This window comes from Ambystoma mexicanum, chromosome 6q (genome assembly GCF_040938575.1).
Source record: "Ambystoma mexicanum isolate Mex_15411 chromosome 6q, UKY_AmexF1_1, whole genome shotgun sequence".
NCBI lineage: Eukaryota > Metazoa > Chordata > Amphibia > Caudata > Ambystomatidae > Ambystoma > Ambystoma mexicanum.
The window spans coordinates 295,189,475-295,212,853 of record NC_090937.1 but is presented as its reverse complement, the minus strand read 5'-3'; the positions used below and the strand labels follow the sequence as shown (position 1 = coordinate 295,212,853).

Here is a 23,379-nt window from a genome sequence, read left to right as displayed (position 1 = left end):
ACCTGTCGGTCAAGAGCACCATCTGCTATTCCACCTCCCTTGTCCCAGCTCACCGTATGCATGTGGCAGATCAACACCTCGGCTCCAAGTCCTTTCTGCTCTCAATTAAGCTTTGCATGATTAGTCACCACTGCAGCCCGGGGTGTCTGCTGTTTCGTAGCACATTCTACTGTGCGGGTGCCTTATCACTTTGTGTAGATTCAACACAGCCTCTCGATGTGATTCCCTCCTTGTGCTTATCTTGCGGAAAACGGCCCTCGCTCCTTCCAGCGTCCACTCTCTCACCTCGGCATGGGTGTGTGCACAGTCAGTACACCCTCTTCATCGCCATTGTAGTGGCCCGGAGTCCTGTTCCTTTCGTGAGCGCTGCTGCGCAATATTAATGGACAGACGCAGAGCTGCTTGCGATACGTCCTTCTACACTCGACAGGGACTGCCAACACCCCACCCACCCACGTCACTTCCCACCCAACCTCCCTCTAACCCAAAATAACTGTCGGCATGTCCCCTTCCATTCTCATACACATAGTCCTGATACTTCGCTTAGCCACTCTGCCATTTGTAGCCCCCCACCAGAGGATGCAAGGCAACATTAACCACCTTAAACCTGGTTAAGTAATCTGTGATCATTCCATTGTATGACAAATACATCAATTTGATGCAACATGATTAGTGGGCATGACTAAAATACACTTTTCCGCAACAAGAACAAAATGTCACACTCTGTGCTTAACAATACTAGTGCAAAATAAGGCTGTTAGCCTCTGTCTCCATTGAGGGAAGGCTACCATTCCGTGGATTCTTTTCTTCCTACCCTCTTCTTTCTCCTGCGTGTCCCTGATTGATAGGTCGGTGTGAAGTCTCGAACTGCACCTGATCTAGCCTGACCATCTCCAACTGTACGCCATAAAGCATTTGTGTCCTAGACCTAATCAGCTATTGGCTACATGCTTTATAGCTTTTTGTCAACTTTACTTCCTTTTGTCTTCTATCTGTCTGGGGACTGCCATGAGGCATGCCGCCTTGGCAACCAAACACTAAAAGTGATACTGCAATGAACAGTCACCTAAATCATTGTATGGTGGTGAGTGTACACTCCAATTCTTTTAGGAAATGTTCTTTTTACTAATCGATGGTAGTACATCCAAATGTAGTTGCTATTAGAGAATGGAATAACTTTTCCCCGCCTACTTCGCAAATCATTTTGCATGGAAGTTATGTATTTCTGAACCAACCACTATAATCCTTAAAATGTGTTTATTGATAGGAATTTTATTTCACTTTGAGATGTGTGATGTGCAAAAATACAAAAATCCTCAGCACATTGGGGCAGCTTTACAGTGGACCAATGCCATGGAAGGAAAATGAGCAGTACAGAAATTATTTCAATGAAAAAGCTTGGCTAATCTCCAGAAGGTCATCAGAATGGACAGGAGACTGCTCTCCAGTGTCTTAGTCATAGCTTAAAGGATCTTTCCGCCAGGTCTGTCACTTTTTAATATGTCTCATAAATTCCATAGCAAACACCTTCAATTTGTATGGCGTTATTAATAAAGCATGTAAAAACCCTTCGATCTGAAATCTGAGAGGCTGCAGTTGTCTGCATCCTTGAGCTGTCTATGCATAAATTAGTGCTTCCCGGGAAGACTCAGAACATTTTCTGGAGAAAAGAATTGCTTTTGAGGAGCTAACTTGCATACTAAGTGCTTTTCTCAGTGGCTCTGAAATGGAGGTGATCTACTAGGTATCTGGGTAGCGCTGCGGCGTGCGCAGCTTAGTTGAAATGAGCTATTCTATTTTAAATTCCATATATAACCATTTCTTACTTCAGGTACTATTTTTCCCTATTTGATCATATGAGTATGGTATCCACTCTCCGCCTCTCAGCAGGTCATCATTGTACACATTTATAATGTTTTCAGGAATCTTTATTTTGATGGCCTGTTCCATTTGATGACTTTTTTTTAAGGGAGCATGCATCAGTTATGTTTGATTGTAACCCTTTGTGTGACTTCAGATGCCATTGATTTTCTTTGGTCTTCTCAGGTTTGTGAAGGCGAGCCCAGTGAGAAAGATGCTTTACAGCCGGGACGCAACATTGTGGCAGCTGGATATGCTCTTTACGGTAGTGCCACGATGATGGTGCTGGGCACGCAATATGGAGTCAACGGTTTCATGCTTGATCCGGTAGGAAATGCTTTCATTACAAAGTAGTTTACTTAAACAGAATATTAACAAACATTCCATGCTAGGAAAGTGTGCTTCCTGGGTGGGGCTGCACTCATATAGTGCCAATCATACAGCAGAAAAACCCTTTGTTGTGTAATGTTGAGCTTCGAATGTTAATCTTATGCTATTGAAAAATCCCAAACAACCTAGGCATTTATCATTCCATTTATGGAACTTCCTTACCGTACTTCCTTGGTTTCACTAAATAAACCATGTTGCCTTGTTGCATGTATTTCTTTCTCTAGGGGAAAAACCTTGTTCGTACACATCCATTTTAGCTACATATTTAACAAAACTCTAAAATGACTTACCCAGGAGTGTCTGGATTAGATTCCTATGTATGGATGGATATTAAATGCTGCTATTGGGTTTTTCAATGGGAGCACACAGTGTTAAGTTATCTTCAAATAGTTTACAAAGCTTTAATTCAATTCACTTCCTAGGTGAGCCCCAAAGTAACAGTCAACACACATAGGATTGAACACATCTCTCTACCTACATGTTGTTTTTGCCACTTAATTAGGGAGATGGGATGGGGGTGGAGGTGGATCAAGCGTCGGTTCCCAATGGTTGAGTAAACATGTTGGGTAGATTTATTGGAAAAAAATAGGTAGTGTATTTCTCTTATTGCAAAAGGAAACCATCCTGGATACCGCACATGCACAGTGGCGGTGCATTGGAGACAGAACCATATCCAGGTACTGATCATTTCATAGATTAATAAATCACAAAACAGATGTATTTGGGAATACAAATATGAAACCAATGTTTTATAAGTGAGTCTTACGAATATCAGTGATTTCAAACATGGGCATGGGTTTTTCACCCAGCCAACTGGCTTTCGTCGAGGTAGATGTATCACTGATTTTATCTAAATTATAAAAAAATTACTTGGGCTAAGTGAAGGAAAAGGAAACAATAGCCCATCTTGGGCTAGTATTTATACACTGATCCTTTGTTTAAACCTAGTGAGTCTCTTCAAGACCAATTCATGTGCAGGTCAGATCTCTTGATTAAACTGCCAAAGCAATCAATCACTGTGATATATTCTTCATAGGGCTCCCTACCTAGTCCATTTATGGGAGTTCTTGCAACCTGTATGTTAGAAACTTGTACAACTCATCTTCTGAGATTGGTGGTATAGGATTGGTGCATGCCGGCACTCCTTAGTGATGACATTGCATCCCCATCAATGTAGCATAGTTTGTACTATCAAGTGGTTCTTTAATGAAAACACTCCATTCATTGTTATGCCATTTCACTTATTAAGCCCAAAAGCTACCAAAGTTGATGAGATAAATTGATGCAGGGATGTATTATGTCTCACTGTGACGCTTTAGCTGATTTCTTTCACTCTAAAATTACCAGGATACGGGACGCTATATAGAATCTTCTCCCACCCTGGTACCAAACATCCTACAACCACTGGCTGGGCTACCTTTCCGGTCTTTATAAACAAGGCTGTTCAGGTTGCTATTTCTCGTCTTAAATCGGCAGCCCCTTCTGACCCAGGTCCCCTATTTGTTTTAAGAGATCTCTTACCGCAGATTATTCCTCTGGTTACTCAGGCTGTGAATCTTTCCTGTAGTCTAGGATCTATCCCCATAGAACTTAAACAGGCCACTGTCGTCCCCCTCTTAAAGAAGCCATCTTTGGATGCTTCTATTCTCTCTGATGTCTGCCCTATTTCTTTACTGAGGCTCTAATTTCCCCTCTTCTGTCTACTTTTTTGGAGTCTTCCTCAGTGCTTGATCCCTTTCAGTCTGGGGTTCATCCCGGAAGGCGCACTGAGAGTGTCCTAGTATCAGTACTGGATGATATGACGAGGCTTGTAGATGAGGGGGGGTCTTGATTTTACTTGATCAGCGGCTTTTGATGCTGTTGACCACCCCCTCCTCGCTCGCCTAGCTTCCATCGGCATCTCTGGCCATGCCCTGGCCTGGCTTTCTTCTTTCTTGTCTGACAGAGGCCAGTCTGTATCCTTGCCGCCTTTTCTTTCTTCCTATTCTTTCGTGTGGGGTCCCCCAGGGTTCCACCTTGTCCCCGATGCTGTTCAACATATGTTTGCTCCCTGGTGGCTCTCCTCTACTCCTATGGCTTCAGGTGCCCATACACAGACGGCACGCAAATCCTGGTCTGTTTAGACCTCGACTGGGAGGGGGTGTCGTCCCGACTGCCTGTTGGCCGTGGGAGACTGGATGGGCTCCAGTTGGCTCATATTTAATGGGGATAAGACGGACTGCCTGGTTTTTGGGACCCCCTTGTACCGGACTCCTGGTCTCCTTCTTCTGGCTTTCTTCGCTCGGTGTGTTCCTCATTCCGGTGACGGTGGTGAAAAACCTAGGAGTTTATCTGTCTGCATCCTTGCTACGGCTTCGGCAAGTTAGTGTGGTATGCCAGGCGGGGCACTTCTTGCTGAGGGTTCCCTGCAAGATTCTACCTTTTCTTCCACTTTCACCTCGCCCTTTAGTCATGGCTTCTCTTGTTTCCAGTAGGCTTGACTACTGTAATGCGCTCTACCTGGCTCAGCCAGTGGGTCTTATCCATCGACTGCAACTGTTGCAGAACCTGGCTGCTCGGGTTGCCACTGAGACACCATATGGCTCCCATATCAGTCCGTTTCTGCGTCACCTACACTGGCTTCCGGTGAAACAGCGCATAGCCTTCAAGTCTCTCTGTTTGGTCCAATGGGCCTACTATCAGGTTGGGGCCGACTTCTTTCGAGTTAAGTTCCAACCTTATGTTCCTTGTCAGAGCCTTCACTCTGGAAGTGAGCACCTGGTCTTGGTTCCTAAGTTCTGCTTCAGAGAGTTGGTGGTCGGGCCTTCTCTGTGGCAGCTGGTAAACTTAAACTTAAATTGACTGAGAACCATCTGCACTTTCGCCATCTACTTAAAACTGCTCCTTTCTGCTGAATCACTGACTGCCTTGCCTGGTCATGTGTATCCCCACACCAAGATGCCCTTGGGTGAAGGTGCGCGCTATAAATTCAGTTAACAAAACATAACAAGGAAGCTGGCGAGTAGGCGCAGAGCCGCAGGGAACGCTGAAGAGACACCTGCATCTCATGGAAAGCCAATACAGGGGGGAAGCTTCACTGTAGCGGCACAGTGTGAGTTGGGGATGCCACAAACCACTGGTGAGTCGGCCCAGAGCCGTTGGGGACCCCAGGTGTAGCAACAAAACAGAAAACAAGTGAATGAAGTGTTTGAGATTGACATTTTGGACAATATTCAAAAACTATTAAACAATCAAAACCTTATGTTAGATCAAGGTTTAATAAGAGGTTTTGAATTGCAACAAGAAAAAGTGCAACAAACGAAAACTGAATATTTATATATGCATGAGTTGTCCATGTGGGGGGAGAGCTGAAGCAAGTGTTACCCTAAGCAAATACATTTCACAGAACAAAAGCAGATGCTGGTGTGATGTATTGAAAATAATAGTAAAGCCAATAGAGAAGTTCTGGTAAAGAGAAGATTCCAGGCAATTGACATTTGGGGGTGGAAAGAAGCCGGTCAGGGGAGTATACCAGGGGATCTGCACTACCTCAAGAGAAAGGATTCCTGGCAGGAGAGTATACCAGGCAATCAAGCAAAGTTGTGAAAGGACTTTAACATTGATACAAAAATACCTGGCAAGGAAAATACCTGGGAACCTGAAAAGTACACCAGCCAAATCTTTAAGTTTACAGAATAAGAACTTTGTGAATTCAATATAAAGACACTGTTGTTTAAGAGAAACACCTTGGTTACAAAACCATTGATGGATGTTTTGGAAGACATTTTTGTGAACAAGAACATTCTGAATCCAGTGTAAAACCCTCAAGGAAGTGTTGGATAAAGAAACTTCTGGGATATAAAGGAACTGTTTGTTTAAAAGAGAGTCATTTACCATTCTTCCTACAAATCCAGGGGAAGGGAATTGTCTGGTTTTCAAGGATTTCTACTTGGAAAAATACTTTGAAGTTAGTTTTCATGTTTTGATTATGAACACTTTCGATAAATCGATGTCAGACATTTCCTTGCATTCTTTGTTTGTAGTGTAAGGGTCCATTTAGAATCTTTTGAACACAGTTTCTACATTACTAACTATTTGTCACAGACTGATTCTTAGTTTAGTTTCTTAGGTAGGGAACCCCTTTCCTTAGTATAGGGCTAGAGGGGCGTTTTTCCAACCCATTTTCTTTAAATAAAAGTCTGACAATGAGAATACTACAACTTTGTGTCTGCCTCTCATTTCTGACCGCACATAGATATTTGGCAAAACAATAATTCAGGACATATCTTCAGCACTGATAGAATGAACAAATGCATTCTTGGATAAAAATCAATCTTGAAATCCTGCCTGGTTGTATGCCAACTGTGTCCGTCCCCTGACATGCCTACATTTAAAAGTTTTTAAATGTCTTGATAAGTAGGATTAGGTTTATGATGCATGAGATCAAACAACCATTGTCTTCATCTTGCTCTATGCAGAATGGTTGTACTCCCAACATAAAGGTTCTTTTTAGCATTCCTACGTTATTGTCAGATGGAGGTCATTGTTGCAAACCTCTCCCATCTCCTCCCACACCCCCCTACCCCCCCCACATCTCACAAACAAATCCACCGAGGAATCTGTATGCCAAGTAGAAGTTGTAGATCTTTTATTGGAAGACATACATTAACTAAGAAAAGCTCATTAATACTGCCTTGGCTGTGGTATTGGGCCCGTTAAAGAGTTTGAGCCTAGAAACCCTAGCTTGTGAAGGGCACCTCACATCTGAAGCTGACTAACTTTCGGTTGACTTTGACAGACCTCTTGGGAGGATAGCTCAGGGGCAACGTGCTGCAAGACGACACTGAGCAGCACAGGTTTGATCCCCGGGTCCGCGCTTAGAAACCTCTGGGTATTAAGTGCGTTATAAATAACCGATCATATATCAATTATGCTTGGTAGAACTGTACACAATTTTTTCATCCGTTTGAGAACCAAACATGTGATGAACCAGTTTTTGTTGCATAGCACACAACCGAGATCCCTTGATTTTGCAGTGTACATCTGTTAGAGAGTCGCATGCTGTAAATCGTCCAGCAATGTAGATGTTTGGTTTGGTAACGGCACCTTGTTTTCTCAAAGTTTAAAAATATTCACATCCATCTTGGCAGTGTGTGTAGGACTGTTTATGAAGCCTGCCTGAAGCCCACACAAAAACTACCAACAAATAGTGTTTATTTTGCCTATCTAGTTTGGTTATATGGCAACAATTGCAGAAATGTAGAAAAACTGTTAGTGGGAGTGCTTTTGGACATGGAGACGGCAACAGAGGGCGTCACTGATTGAAAGAACCAGGAACAATGATGGAAGAATAGGATGGGAGAACTAACTTTTTCAAGGAAACTAATTTCTTAATTCTGGCAATGGAATGCTAGGAGTTTACGTTTTCCTTGAGTAATGCATCTTTTCAGGTAATAGACGAGCACAGGGTGAGTAACCTTTGTCACCCACAGGATCCATTTGCCACTTGGTGTAGGGCTTGTGATCTGTTTAATTCAAAACATTTTAACGTAAAACTAGAGGGAAGAAATGGCATCTTTGAAAATTCGCAAGTGAGCTTTCCGCTAAAGCAGCATTGACCAAATCTCATACTGGTGGGAGTGGGCCGACCTCAAAAAAGATTAAGCCAAATTTAGGTTTGTGTTTAAGACCTTTGAGAGAGCAATGGATTCTTCAAGCTTCCAGCAAGGCTAATGGTTCACACGCCTAAAAGAAATTCTTTCTTAAGCCTACATATATTAACAGCATTTCCTAGACCAGTATTAAGGTTGCATTTAGATGCAGCTGATAAAGCAAGCAGGCAGGCTGCAACGTGCCTGATAAGACCTAATTTAAGCTTACAGGGCGCCAGGTTGAGAGAAGAGGCTGTAAACCAAAATATAAATGTCCCCTCTGACAGGCAAAAATGTATTTATTGAAAAAGTCAACCATACACTGGAATTTCTGTTAGAGAAAAGGTGACTGGTACGGCAAAGTATCAAGACTCGCCAGCACTCCCCTTTTTGTAGATAATGCCAGGCAATCCATAGCCCATAGAGCACAAACAACAATTCATTTCAGCAGTGTAGCCATAAATTCCTCCACCAGGTTGTCAAACTTGGGATGGATGATTTTCTTCCCCTCCACCCCTTCAAAGGGGCACAGAAGAAACGCACAAGCTTTATGGTAGAAGGTGACCGATCAACAGGGGTCATTCACACTTAACTGTGACTCATTATTCAATTCTGCCTGACTTTAGTGCCATAGTGGAGGTGAGGGGTGGACTGCCCCGAAATCGAGCAATATGACTGCTGACAAATGGGTACAAAACCGCACTGAATATAGAAATTGTTTTAGACTTCGAGAGCAAACTCTGCGTTGCCGAACAAAAGTATTCCACAAGGACCATCTCACTCTACATGTTGAAAATGCGGTTTGAGAAGAAAGAGGCATACAAGATGTTAGTCAACAGCAAAAAGGACAAGGAGTAGGTTTCACTCCAGATGGAAACTTTCAAATGCTGAACCACAAGAGATTTCATCCCTTCATTGTAAGCAATTTACGGTGTGCATATGAAGGTCTGTACCGTTGGTTTGTTAGATGCGATTACGAATGCCGTGCTTAACACTAACTAAAGTATTAAGCACGCCGTCAATTGTCAGCCCAGTCTCGTTCAGACTAACACGACTCCTTGTTAAGCCTTAGGTTAGTTGTGTTCTACATATGCCCAGTATGCGTGTCTGCAATCAGAGCCTTGCAAGCAGGTAGCATATTGCTTGCGACTAATTGCCTAACGGCCACAACAGCTGAAGTGCAAGGACTCGCCTAACAGCACTGTGGGATTCGGCCCGCAGAGGCTACAGTTTCTCTTTTGTGTACATATCCTGTTGAGGACTGCCAACTCTGTAGAGAGTGAGGAACATCTCGCTGTGTTAAGGATATCGATATCGTAATGACATCAAGGCGTTCTAAAGCAGACTCACAATTGTAAAAGTTAACCACGCTGAAAACCAAACCCTTAGACCACTATCTCTGAGCCTTTTTATATTTTTAGGTCTGAAGGTGCCTAAAAGTGCCCATGGTAACGTAGCCGTTGGAACTGTTATCACCATTGACATTGTGCCACGTCAGTGTATAAAGTACAACGTTCGGAGGCTGCCGCAACATACATAACATCCGGTTAGTTGCAGAAACTACACATTTCAACTGCAATCGAGACGGCCATGTGCCACAGCTTATTTACCTAGTTGGCGTGATTACTGAAGCTTTTCCTGTGCACACATAGCAAGCTTAACCTGTGGTACTATCAATAACTGGCGATTGACTTATACAGTAAAACCCAACATTAAAACGATGGAAGTAGAAACACCATCTAGTAACACTACTGACACCACTGAAGCAGAACAGATGAAGGCAGCTCTCACACAGACAAATCCTGAATTGGAGAAATTAAATACAATCCCAACAGCGCTCTCAGCGCACCTGTCCCCCCAAAGTTACCTCTAGCTCTAAACTAGCAGCAAACTCTGAGAAGCTGACATATTCATTTCCCAAAAAGGACTACATTGAGTAAAATTGAAGAGAATGCAACACAAGAGATTGTCTCTGAATGAATGAAATCTGTCCTTGAGTTGTTTGGGGACAAAATATATTGATGTGATTCTGAAATAAAAGTTATGATGTTGTACTCACTGAAGTTAGATCCCTTAGTGATGAGCCCTCAGAAACATTGTTACCCTGATTGCAATAATTAAGTGGAAAAGGGGATGTACAGGACCTTTTATGCCATAAGGAAAGTGGGGAAAATGTAACTAATGCTAAGTATGGCGACATACTAGATAATGTAAAAGGCAAAATGAATAAATCTGATATTCCAGTGGCTCCTTCCGTGATAGTTAAAGCAATGATGCACAATAAGGTGACAAGCTGCCTCATTGATATAAATGCAAACATTGATCTACCTTATATGACTGATGTAGAATACTTGTAGGATGTAATTGATACTGCATCAACCCTGTGTGTGATGTCAATCGACCCACACACCTTTTTTGAAATCCCTCTAATAGATGATGTACCACTTGAGTGCTCTACGACCTGTGAAAAAGGGTGCACTGAAGAAGACTCTGGCTTGCCTCAGGAACATTGTACTCTACTTGATTCAGTGATAGTAAAGATATTTCAGCCGCTGTGCTATCAGAAAGCAGTAAATCTAGTACGTCTTCAAATGAAATATTTCTTACATTTGAATGCCCACTAACCACGCTTGTGAATACTTACAATCTGTGCTGCTCCATAAATGCATCAATAAAAGCCGGAAAAATATGCGTTATCAGAGTACCAACACTGATATTATTGGCAATGTAATGATTTACAATTTTATATTTCAGGCTGACATATCCTCGCAGATGGACCTAAGTCTACCGTCCAGATGCTCTACGATGGCTAACCTACCTACAATTTCAAAAAATATATCTAATAGGAAAACAAATAATAAAACAGTCTCATAAAATAGAAAGAAATACCTGTAGTATATATATGAAGAATGTTCTGGGGAATATAATAACACCACTTGAATCTTTAGCGTTAAGCGCCCATAGGAGGCAGTGCATTGGTGCCAAACGCAGGGATGTACCTTCTGACCCTAGGAGCCCTCCCGCTAAGTCTGTGGCAACTCCCTTTAAAGGGTCAGTATCGGGCTTAAATTTAACAAGCTCTGCCATTAGGAAACCACTCATTGCTCATGTGTATGGAAATAACGTGGAACGGCCTACTCGCCGGCTCTGACATGTTCTCTTCGGGTGGAGGGGGTTGCAAAATCCAACTATATCCCCCCCTTCAATCCCAATAGTAGTGGAGATCTTTCTATTTCTACTTCTGTGGCAACTCCCCTCAGGTTGAAGGAGGCTGTAACATCTAACATTATATTATAGTTTATGGTGAGTCCTTTACCGTGGTGGAAATTGAACTAGTGGTACTATGGCTGCATCCTCCCAGCTATGTTGCGATGCCATGGCTAACTTCTTTATCACTAAATTTAAAAATATCTGTCAAAATATTCTGTTGCATCAGTGTGCTACTTCTGCAACAGTGCAGCAAGCAGACACCAGATCCAGTGCTGACTGGTCTACGTTCCCAGTTTTTGCAGAAGACACTGTTTTGTCCGCTGCAGTGCAGCTAAAATCTGCAATGCAGCTGAACTGCATCTCCCTCTAATGGGATTCCTCTTGGCACCTTGGAAAATATTCTACCTAATCTGGTCTCGCTTATCTCTCAAGCTGTTAACGTATCATGTCAATCGGGTCATCCCGCTATGCTGAAACAGGCTATGGTGATCCTGCTTAGTCTAACTTCTGCCCGATCTCTCTGCTTCCTTTCTCTATGAAGCTTCTGGAGTCCCTGGTCTCTCCTCTTTCTTCTTTCATCGAGTCTTCGGTTAGGCTTCAGCCCTTCCAGTTGGGATTCAGGCCAGGCATGGCCACTGAGTGCCCTAGTATCAGTGATGGATGATCTTGCCAGGCTAGCTGATGGTGGTGGCATTGGGGCCTTAATTCTGCTTGACTTGTCAGCAGCATTTGACACTGTGGGCAATGCTATCCCCCTTGCTCGTCTGTTCCTGGTAGGCCTTTAGGGACCTGTGCTGTACTGGTTTACATCTTTCCTGGCAAATAGGAGCCAAACCTTTCTTTACCTTCTTTCTGCTCTGCCTCCTTTCTTCGATCATGCGGCGTGCCTCAAGGCTCTACTTTGTCCCCTCTAACATTTACATCCAGCCACTGGTTAGCCTTATCCGCTCCCACGGGTTCAGATGCTACTCTTATGCGGATGACACGCAGATCCTGGTTTGTTTGGATCATGACCAGACTGGGTTGTCGTCCCGCCCGAGGGACTGCCTGAGTGCCGTTATGGAGTTGATGGGCATCAATTGGCTCAAGTTAAATGGGGATAAGACTGAGGTCCTTGTAGAGTGCACCAAATATTCTTCTTCTGATACTGCTCTATGGTCATCTTCTTTCTGGCCTTCCTCATTCGCCACTGTTACTGTCCCTGTGACAGTTGTGAAGAATCTAGGAGTTTACCTTTCTTGTTCTTGGTCTATGGCTCGGTGCTGTCTGCAAAGCGGGTCACTTCACCTTGAAAGTGTCACGAAAAATTCTCCCAGCTCACCTTCATCCTATAGTCATGTCTTCTCTGGTTAACAGTTGGCTCGACTACTGTAATGCGCTCTATATCTTGCACAGCCCATGAGCCTTATCCATCGGCTCCAGCTGCTGCTAACTCTAGCAGCTAGAGTTGCTACAGCTGCCCCTTAGGGTCGCACATTAGCCCAGTTCTCAGAGCTCTTCATTGGCTTCCTGTGGAGAAAAGGATTGCTTTTAAATCACTTTGCATGGTGCATTGTGCGTTTTAATGGGTTTGGTGCTAGCTTTCTCCCGGAGAAGCTTGTCCCCTATGTTCCGGCAGATCTTTATGCATGGCGAATAACTGTCTAATAGTGGTGCCGAAAACCCAGCTCTGCAGCGTTGGAAGCTGTGCCTTCTTGGTTGCTGCTAGTAAACTTTGGAAATCTATCGCAGTCTACCTTAGGCGTGCATCTAATCGCTTTCTCTTTTGTCTCCTTCTTAAAACCTGGTTATTTTAACTCCTAGTTCGGTTGATTTTGTGTTACAGTGTAATCCTCGCACCAAGATACTGTTTGGTGAGCATGTGCATTACAAGTACAAATATCATAACATAACATCAAAAAAGAGAGTGGGATGGTGAGGCAGATGGGCACTGTGGGAGCAGGTGATTGGGGGAGGGACTGGATAGGGCGGCTCGGGTTTGACCTTTTTGGTTTGCAATTTTCAATGTATCTTTTTCCATTGTTGCCAGACTGCACATTGGCTGGAATAATAAACTAATGGCACTATAATCGTCCCTGACAGAAATATCAAAAAAAAATATTAATAAACAGAAATCTTTGATACACTGTGCAGGCAAATTATACAAGATACTATTTGACACATCGTTTTAGATGATGGTTGAGTGTTATCTATGAATCATCATTAACACTAAAACGCACAATTACAAATCTAGTTTAAACATAAAAATGTCAACTGTGTAGAGCTCAATAGGTTTTAAGTAGGAATAAATGGAATTTCCTTACATGAATAGAACAGGAAGTTCATCCATCTATGACAGTTAAGAATTGAATGTGCATTTGTAATTACTATATCTCTTCTCTTAATTAATGCCTTTATTTGTTAGTAAAAATAATTGAGCAAAACAGAAATGCAGTACTTTGAGCAAGCCCATATCTGTTCCTTAAACTCTGTGCACTTTGTAGTTGCCAGATTGGTGGCAGTCACTTCAATTAAATCCAAATATTGGCAAACACAACAGATTCGGCTTTTGTGTAGGCATGGGATAAGCATTTGCCAGGCACTGTCCTAATGGGATTACCTGACCCTAAAATGAAACAGCTGGAAAATGGTGTGAATATCTAGGCATATGAGTGTCTGGCATATGCCTACCGATACACAAGCCAAAGCTGTTGACTTTGTAAGTGTTTGTTTAGACAAGACCTCGGTGTAAAGAACCTATATAAATCAAGTGGTTGAAGGTACACTTGTTTAAGACATGTTTATTAAACCTGTAGGTGCAATTAAGCCATTAACTCTGATCTCTCAGTAGACTACTTGGAAATAACACTGACAGAACAACGTTTTATGTTACTGCTTGATGGCGCTAGCTCAGACATCCCAGGAAGATGTCTTTTAGGGTGGAGAGGGAGGAGCTTGTAGTGGGTGGCAATGGCCTTGGGCAGTCAATGGGTTGTAAATAACTAAACCACTCCTCCAATTCTGTGTCTCTCCTCACATGTCCTCTCCTTCCCAACTTTACTCGAATGCAATACTTTTGGCTTATAAGCACCACCTAATAGCCAAAGCCAAAAATGGACTAAAGTAAAACTACGGTACATGCAAAGCTCTATGGTTGGGTGTCCCTCTGGTCTTCACCCCTCTGTTCTGGTGAGTCACTCTCCTCTGGTCCTTGGCTCCCTTGGGAGCTGCTCCTCTGGTTCACGCCCTGTCTGGCCTTTGACTCCCTGTCATAAACAAACTGAAGCAAAAGGCTTCCATTTTCTGTGTGCTGTTTCTGTGCCTAAATTTCCCACTCTTGCATCAACGCAATCAAGTTGGCCATTGATTTGAGAGAACGATATGGTAACAATAGCTGCTTCAAAATCACTTTACATCACGCCCTAACTGAAAATGCACTGCAACAGACAACGTGTGCAGTGAAAAAACACAGCTTACAAAATGGAACATACACCATCTGGATGCACGTATATGCTCTACATTTCCCTAAACACCAAACTAACCCACCACAGATAACCCAACACAACCTCCCACACTCCCTAAGCACCACTCTGACAGACCCATAAACAATCACACAAACAAGTACCTTAGTAACCTGGAGTGCACATTAACTATTGCTCCACAGAGCTCACAAAATATATGAAACTTACATTGCATAGAGCCGCATATTGAGATCTGCTGAACACATCAACATTGCAACAAGCAATCTTGCCATGGTCCTCTGCTACTGCACTCGTCTTCTACCCCACTGCTTGCAGATCCTGAAGCTCCTAGAAAGTGAGAAAATGACAGCTGGTGTGCTATAAAAGATGCAATAAAATAGCATAACGGGACAGGGCAAGTAATTTCACTAATTCTTCTGTGGGGTAGTACTCTGCATGGCCCAATCAACTTTTGTGAGTGGCAGCAACAGGGTGAGAACATTATTGTTGGGTCTGCCACACTTAATCTATCACTGCCTGGCTGCTAGGACTATATACTTACATGTCAAATCAAGTGCTATAGGACTGAGGGAGGGCCAATGCACCAATAGTGAAATTCTTGGTGGCGGCATTGGGATGAACTGCCAATTTGACCACATCTTCCAAGCTTTACTTGGTACAAATATTTATGTTTTGGATTTCAAGCCCTGCCACAATACGATCTTATATAGTTTACTTACAAAATCCACAAATTGTATAGTAAAACCACATGACAACACGTGAATGTGTATAGCAACATTTCGACAACCTAAATGGTAAACTGTATGTCCCAGAATGCAAGATAATGCAAACCTGAAAGATCTATTTAACCCCACTGTACTTTCAGTGATTTAAGGCACACAATAAAGGAAATTGTGTAATACACTAAGTTAGGTGTGAAGAAGAAATTTGTCACAAACCTCCAGCACGTTGTTAACATGATGTTGAGAACGTTTGATTAGTGACATAAAGCAACTTTCTTTTTTTTGCATGTCCAGCTAGCAGACGAAAAGGATATAAGCAAATCTTTAAAAGAGCGCTTTTTGTTGCTCACTTTAACCATCATAGATGTGCAAGGTAACTGGTGCTTTGCAAGGTCTTTCAGCTGATCATTTTCCATCATGCATATGAAAGGATATGCTGCTGATGAAAGAAATGTGTTTGCAGGATGCTAATGTGCTTGGGCTGCAGATCCACAGACAGACGCTGTGTGTCGATGCTTGCCGTGACTTGGGGAAATTGGCCGTGCTGGAAAGTCCAGTCTGAGCTGATTCTATGTTTGGCTCCAGAGAAAGTAAAAGCGCCCAGGACACCTTTCTTGAGGCTTTGAAATCAAGGTATGCTCTGTAAACCGCAAACGTACTAGTGATACGGCAGAGACATCATTTCACCAAAATTCCAGGGGTAGCGGAAGTGACATCACACGACTCTTGGCTTATGATGGCATCACAGAAAGTGGTTTGACCCTAACCCCAAGTAACATCACGGGAATTGATGGCACATGACCTTCATATGCATCGAAAACCTGTGTTCCTAGTCACACTCGTACACCTTCTCTCGTGTCCACTCATGCTGCATCCTCCACACAAGAGAGCACCCACCCAAAACAAACACACACTATCACATTCCTACACCAGTCACCCACTCATGCACCTTCTCTTACATCCATTCTCACAGCATTATCTACAGGCATTGGCTATTGCCAACAATTTGGGCTTTTGTGTAGGCATGGGAAAGTCACTTGCCAGGCACTGCAAAGTTTGATGGTAAGGCCTGATTAAAGCTGAGGAGGCGTTTTATGCGGGAGGGTTGGAAATGGCCATGGAGAGTATCATAGCCATGGGCAGTCAATGGGTGGGCAAATAACCGAACAGCTCCTGCAAGCTCTGCGTCGCTCCTCATATGCCATGTATCCCCATCTGTACTCCAATGCAGTAGTTTTGGTTTATGGGTGTTGCTCAAACTTAATAGGAACTAAAGGAACATGCAGGGCATAGTCCACGACATGGAGCATGGAGTCTGCCTGCTACTGTGAGAAACCTGAGGGTATCCTCACTCGTACTCCTCTTGAATCTTCTGCTCAGGTGGCCAGGGAAAGGCCGTCGCTCTTGGATCCTGACCCTGGGGGTGGAGAAGCAAGGGAGGATCACCTGGGTGGAGGGTCCTTGGGGATTGGAACAGGTACCCACAGACCAGACAAGGTATTCTCCTTTTCCCTGTGAAAGGTAAACTAACCCTCCCCTGGCCTTTATGGGTTATTGTACGGTTCTATGTGATTTTACCGAACCAAATGCTACCGAAAAGCTTTACTGGAGACAAAAAAATATTTTTCTTTTTTTTAAATTGGGTGGGGGGGTCCCCCAAATCCCCAGTTTAACTGCTTATAACCCCCTGCCCCCGAACCACCCCGTCACCTTTTAACCCCTTACCCCCAATCCCAATATGTATGTTTGGTATTTCTTTTGGTAAAATGTCATACGTTAACTCTTTTTCGGTAAGATCACTGGATACCCTATTGTACAACAGTTCCTCTCAATTTTCCTCATTCAACATACTACTATACTGGGACGAGGAAGAGGTGACGGCGTAGTGAATAATAGTAACCCATTAAACCACCCAAGTACTGGGACGAAGACGATGCCTGCAGAGTATTGCGAAGTTCAGCCATGTCGTTCTAATTGGAGTCGGACAATTCTAATTGAAGACTGACAGCTGTAACCGGTTGCAGGTGTATAAAAAGGGAGGTAACCAGCAATACAGAGAGCAGCATGGAGGCCTGGATGGGAGAGTCCAGCAGAGAGTCCAGCTTGGAAGGAGCCAGCCGTGGTGGGTCCTGCAGTGCAGCCAGGATGCTGGCAGGAGACCCAAAGGACTTATGGTGCCCGGGAGACAGGCAGTCTGTGAAGGAACCACAAGTTTGGGAACCTCTGTGATCGAAGCAGTGCGGACAGTGCTGTGAGTGGAAAAAAGGAAGTAAGCTGCCGGCGTCCATGGAAGCAAAGCGTAGTTTACAGCGAGAACCGAAGAGCCCAGTAGAGCGAGCAGAGCTTGCACGAAAAAGGAAATCTGTAATTGAGGCTGATTACGGTCAGCGTAGCTGCCTGGAAGGATGGCACAAGAATGGTGAGCGAAGAAGGTAAGTCACTCAAACCAGGGCACTACTGGGAGATGTGGGGAAGGAGAGGCAAGTGCCGAATATATGAAATTATATGAAATGAACCTAAGGCCGCAGGTTGGGTGAAATGGAAGCGGCAGAGCAGACAACAATATTTAATGCCTCACAGATTGAAACCTTTGTGGGCAAATTTATAACAAATGTGAAATGTATATGAACTACAAATAGTGTTTTATGAAAGCCAAATAAGTGGCAAGAAAGTAAGAATAAGAAGATTGCGAGAGAGCATAACGGCAAGGTGGTGAAAAAGGGAAATGACTACTAAGTGAACTATTATAATTGAACAGTGTGGCAAGATCAAGGATTGGTCCAAGGTGTGCAACACAAGCCAAGAGACTGACAAGCAGAGGCCAAGTGAATGGGAGCATGCACATAGGAACAAAAGCAGTAGAACCTTTTTAGGTCAAGAGGCCTAAGGTTCCTGGTTGCGCGACCTGTAATGGGTGAACCGTGTGGTCTGACAACTGTAGAAGTCTTGGGGAAGGGAAGCCTGAGACTTGATGACCTTTGATGGTGTCTTGAGGACGGAATCCTCAAGACCCTCTTCTGTGAAACTGTGTTGCCTTGAACTTATGGAAGGGAACCCCACAGATTTGTGGAACTGTTCTGAATTTAAGAACGGTAGTCCAGAGACTTTTGTGGAACTTTCCTGAACTTGGGGAAGGGAAGCTGTTTAGCCTAGTTGTGAGGGCAAGGATAGATTTTGGACACAGACAGACTTTCAAGTTGAGCTTTCAGACTCACTTTCCTTAGTTTTGTTCAGGAAGGGAAATCCCACTTTAGCATAGGGCTAGTTAGGCCTTCAAACATTCTTACATTTGAGTTAATAAATCCTTTTATTTTGAACTTTGAATCTGTTGTCTGTGTCTTGCTTCATGATGCCTTCACACTACGCAGCCACACGGACACCCACCCCAGCGTATTGCCATTTTGCCTAATCCATGTAATCTCCCAGTTAGTCAAACCTACTATCCTCAACCGCCTGTGTATATTTTGAGTGGAATGTCACCCGCACATTCCTAAAGTTTACTGAACTATTTGCACCATCTGACATATTTCACTGTTTGACAATCCCAGTATATTGGTTGCTTTTATAACCCTACTATATTCCTAGTCTGACAATCTTCCCAGTTCACACTACAGTAATATGACCAATTTTTCAAAATCTGGTAGATTTCCCGTTTTATGAATTAGTACACACTGTGACACTGGGGGTTCAAGTATATACATCATGAGTATATTGTACAGTACCACAGTGTACAATTCCAGCATAATGCCCTTTTGTTCTCAATTTTGGTAAACACCCGCTCTGCTACTGCACAGTACCATTTTACTGGGAAATAATTCCAGTTGATTTTCCAGTTTGTACAATCCCAGTATATTTGCAGTTTGACATTCCCGGTTTGACCATACCAGTATATTCCCAATTTGAAAAAAATCTGCATGCTTCCTGTATGGCAATTTCCAATATTCAGTTTTCAAACTGGAATTCTACTGGTGTAAACCTAGAAATATTTATTCAAACGAGTATACTGGAATTTTGCACATCCTAATCCATGTATACTCCTAGCTGCACAATCGCAGTGTACTACTCCTTTTTGCAAATGTCCATCAAACTCCCCCTTTGAACACACCAGTATATGCCTAGCATAACTACCTTCAAAGAATACCGCCTTTACAAAATGCTGTCCACCCTCTATTTGGCAATGCAAGTAAAACCATTTTGCCAATTCCAGAGCACATGGTATATTGCCAATAAGCAATCCTTATCCTCGGAGTGCCCATTTAATATGTACCCTCAGGCATCTGATACTCCCCTAATAAATCCTTTTAAAAGCACATGCAAAAGAGCGTTTGCACACAATCACATTACAAATACACATAGCAAGAAGACTCCCAAACCTTTCCTTGGTCTACTTGTAATGTCATTTTTGTACACACATGTAGCTTTTCATATGTAATTCCTAGGTATGTCCGTTTATTATTAAGTATTTGTCGTGGATCTTCTGTGTGCTATGAGATGCGAATTATCATCTCAGAACACGGTCAATTCACAAACAGTACTTACCTAATGTTTCAACACCTAGTAAACTCATTACAAAGCATTTTTCTAAAGTGTGAACATTAGTCTATCCACACTATATTAGATTGGAAATATACAGAATAAAAATACTTTCACCCTGACGTCTTTTTTTACTAGGTCTATGCCTAATGTTATGGTGTGGATAGACTAACATGCATACGTTTAAGCCTTGTACTAGGTATAATCATGTTATTTAAGTACACTTTTTGTATTTTCAACATGCTCTGAGATGGTGACCGCACCATCTCAGAGCATGCTGTTATTGTAAAGTACTTAACCAACATGTAAATAACTGTTTAATATGTTACAGAGCTTAAAAAGATGTGCCAGCTAGATACTGAATATTATTCGATGAAAAATAGTAGAAAGATTTCCATTCACCCGTGGGTGCACATAAGTCTTTTTACTATATCTATGCTTAATTAATATTTTGCATAGACTAACTTGCACATGTTTTTTAAGCGTTTTGGTCTATCTACTACGTTTAGGCACATTATTCAATTACACTGTGAATTTACAGCGTATTCTGAGATGTCTTTCTCAGACAGCACTCTGTATTCACAAAAAGTATTTAAATAACCCTATGCCAAATAAATACGACATCCCTTAAAAAGAAACACTGTGCAAGTTAGGATATGCATACTATTATATTAAGCACAGACATAGTAAGAAGACTTCGGTGTACTGGCAGGCGCACAAAGTCCTTGTTATACTTCTTGTGTAAATGCATAGCCGTCAGGGCGCCAATAGTACCCAACCAGTAAAAGGTAGACGTCCTTTTAAAGAGAAGTCGCATTGACAAGAATTTCTGGCAGTCTGCACCTGCATCCAACATCCTGTTGCACCACTGTGTCTCAGGGTGCGGGTCCCTCTGCTTACTGTTTTCCTCCTTTAATGACATCCCGCCTCCTGCAGCTCCTTCTCAACCACTCCTCTTCACCTTTGCCCTCCTTCTCTTCTCAGCTGTCACCTCTTATCTTCTCCTGAGCCTTCTCTTCCACTTCTCCAATACTGGTGCCATCTGCCCCTCCCCACCTGATATTCTTCCCTCCCTATCCTCATTGCCGGCATGCTCCTCATTCATTGGCCTTCCACATCTGCTGCTCGCCGCTACTCAACCGCCTCCTCAACTATACTGATCTCCAGTTTAGCTGCCTTCTTATTCACCTTTTCCTTCTGTCTCGTATGCCTGGATATTCCTCTTTGTCCCCTCCTCATTTTTCAGCACCTCCCACCTCCTCTTCAGCCTACTTCCACCTGCTTCAACTCCTACCTCTCCCACTTACAACTTCCTCCAATGCTGCTCCTCTGCAACTTGCCAGCTCTACCCTCCCGAAACTCCCTCCCATTGCAGTGTGGGGAGCTGGTTCTTAAATGAGGCTTGGGGTGAAGGACTTGTCTTCAATTGTCGGATAGAGTCAAGGGCTCTATCTGGGATGCCCTGTAGTTTTCAGCTTTTGAAACTCATTCCAGAATGTAATTTCTTTGCTCGCTGGGCTGCAGGTGCTGTTCGCTCTGCTTCTTGTTGGAATTAAACCTCCCTCCCTTGCAAGGGCATCCATGGAGAACCTGCAACCACCTTCCAGTTCATACCCAGTGGGGCAGAAGGAAGTGTACCGTTAGCTGATGTAGCGAGAGGACTTTCAGGGAGGGCTCCCTTTTCCCCCATGCCAAGGAGAGATGTGAAAGGGAGTTCAAATTTCCCTTGAAGCTGCAGGCACAATGGCAACATAGATCCCTGCAGCCTCTCCCCTTATTGAGGGGAGGAACATTCCCGAGACATATGCAGGAGAAGTGGTCTGTCGGCCTCCTCACCCATCAAGGAGAAGACTCAGCACACCAACTAACCTGTAGTGTATGGTGCTCAGCCGAAATGAACTCCATGAACATGGCGAGTCATTGAGGAGGTGGGCAGCAGCTAGAGAAAAGTAAGGGAAGCGGAGAGTCAAGGGAAGAGTGGAGCTTCCGTTTCAAATTAAAATATATATTTTATATGTTTTAAATACAGGGGTAGCCTGAGAGACTGCAGGGGTGGGATGGGAGACTGCAGGGGGGCGCGGCTGCGACCCCTAGCAGCCCCAAATGATGTCCCTGTGGCACAGCATACCAATGATATATATTACACTTCCATCTCTGGTCCTTTACATGTTGCACCTGAGGTTGGGAAGAGTACAGTTGGCAACCTTTCATGTTCTGAACGATTGGTAACACTGTGAGTCAGTTGGTGCTCAATGATGAGTGCCCATCATAGTTACTATGGTTGAACCTCCATACAATGGCCCTCATTACGACCCTGGCGGAAAGTAACTGACCTGACCGCCATAGCGTAAATAGCGTTTCCGCCATTGCACGACGGAGTAAAGTGCGGCTAATTCTGACCCATCGGGCACGAGCATTACGCCATGGCGGAAGTGCAAAGTCCGCGATGGCGGAAATGTCCCCAAAACTCACCGCCGTCGTACGGCGCCCTAGGTGCAATTCCGCCACCCATCATAGCGGTCACCGTAATGAGCGGTAATCGTAAATATACGGAAACGGAAGTAAAAACATGGGGCCGGAACGGGAAACAGCACGCCGTACACCTATAAAATCAGAATCCCAACACAACCATTAAAAATCCTACCCTGAGACACATCCCAACCCGTTAGCCACCCTAGTGAAAACAATCAAAATGGGAAAAGTTGCGAAAAAAGCGTGCGACCGCAAGCGGCAGGTCCACTTCTCCCATGAGGAACTCACCGTGCTCACAGAGACCCTCCAGGAGAATGCTGCCGTCGTCTTCTCGACGCAAATGACCAGGACGGCACTTGCGAACAAGAAGGCCATATGGGCCCTGGTGGCACAGCGGGTAAGTGCGGTGGGGACCGCAACCCACAGCAATGCAGAAAGCGATGGGACGACTTGCGGATACGCGTACGGAGCATACTATCAGCCAACCGTAACATTGCCACAGCTACCGGGGGAGGATCGGAATCACCCATCAAGTTGACCCCCTGGGAAGAAATCTGTGCCTCCACCATTGGAATGGAGAGTATAGAGGGAGTCGGAGGGATGGAGAAAGGAGTGCAGACATCCGAAGAATCAGGTAGGTGGGCCAAATAAAACAATGCTAAATCCACAATGTCCAATCATGTGAAGTACCATGTGTCCACATAGTGCAACAGAAACACATGTCCAGGAGAACGTCCACATACATTGGCCTGATAGCGCACTTTAAAAGTCACATTAAATACATAAATAATAAAAAATCCTAAAAACACCCTCTACACGTGCAGCATGCACATCCTAACTGCAGGCTGCAAAACAACTGCATCCTCAATCCACACAAAAATGAAACCACCTCCAAGGCCCTGACCCAAATCACCCTCAGTTACCACCCCAATGCATGTGATACATTGCCATTCCAATTTCCACAGACCCATAAATAACGCTCGCCCTCCTTTACTCCACCACAGGGTCCGATTCAAACGACGAGCTTCAGGACACCCCTACCAGCACACCTGCAAAGAGGGCCAAGACCAACGGCCAAAGACCCTCCACCTCAGCTGCACG

General features: G+C 43.8%; 1 protein-coding gene across 1 annotated transcript in view; it reads left to right on the top strand.

The window, feature by feature from the left end:
- Positions 1–23,379, top strand: part of LOC138515988 (fructose-1,6-bisphosphatase 1-like) — a 268,220-nt gene that overhangs the window by 123,194 nt on the left and 121,647 nt on the right. The window contains exon 4 of the mRNA XM_069630782.1: positions 2,047–2,187. Within this exon, the coding sequence (XP_069486883.1) occupies positions 2,047–2,187 (141 nt within the window). The remainder of the gene's footprint in view (positions 1–2,046; positions 2,188–23,379) is intronic.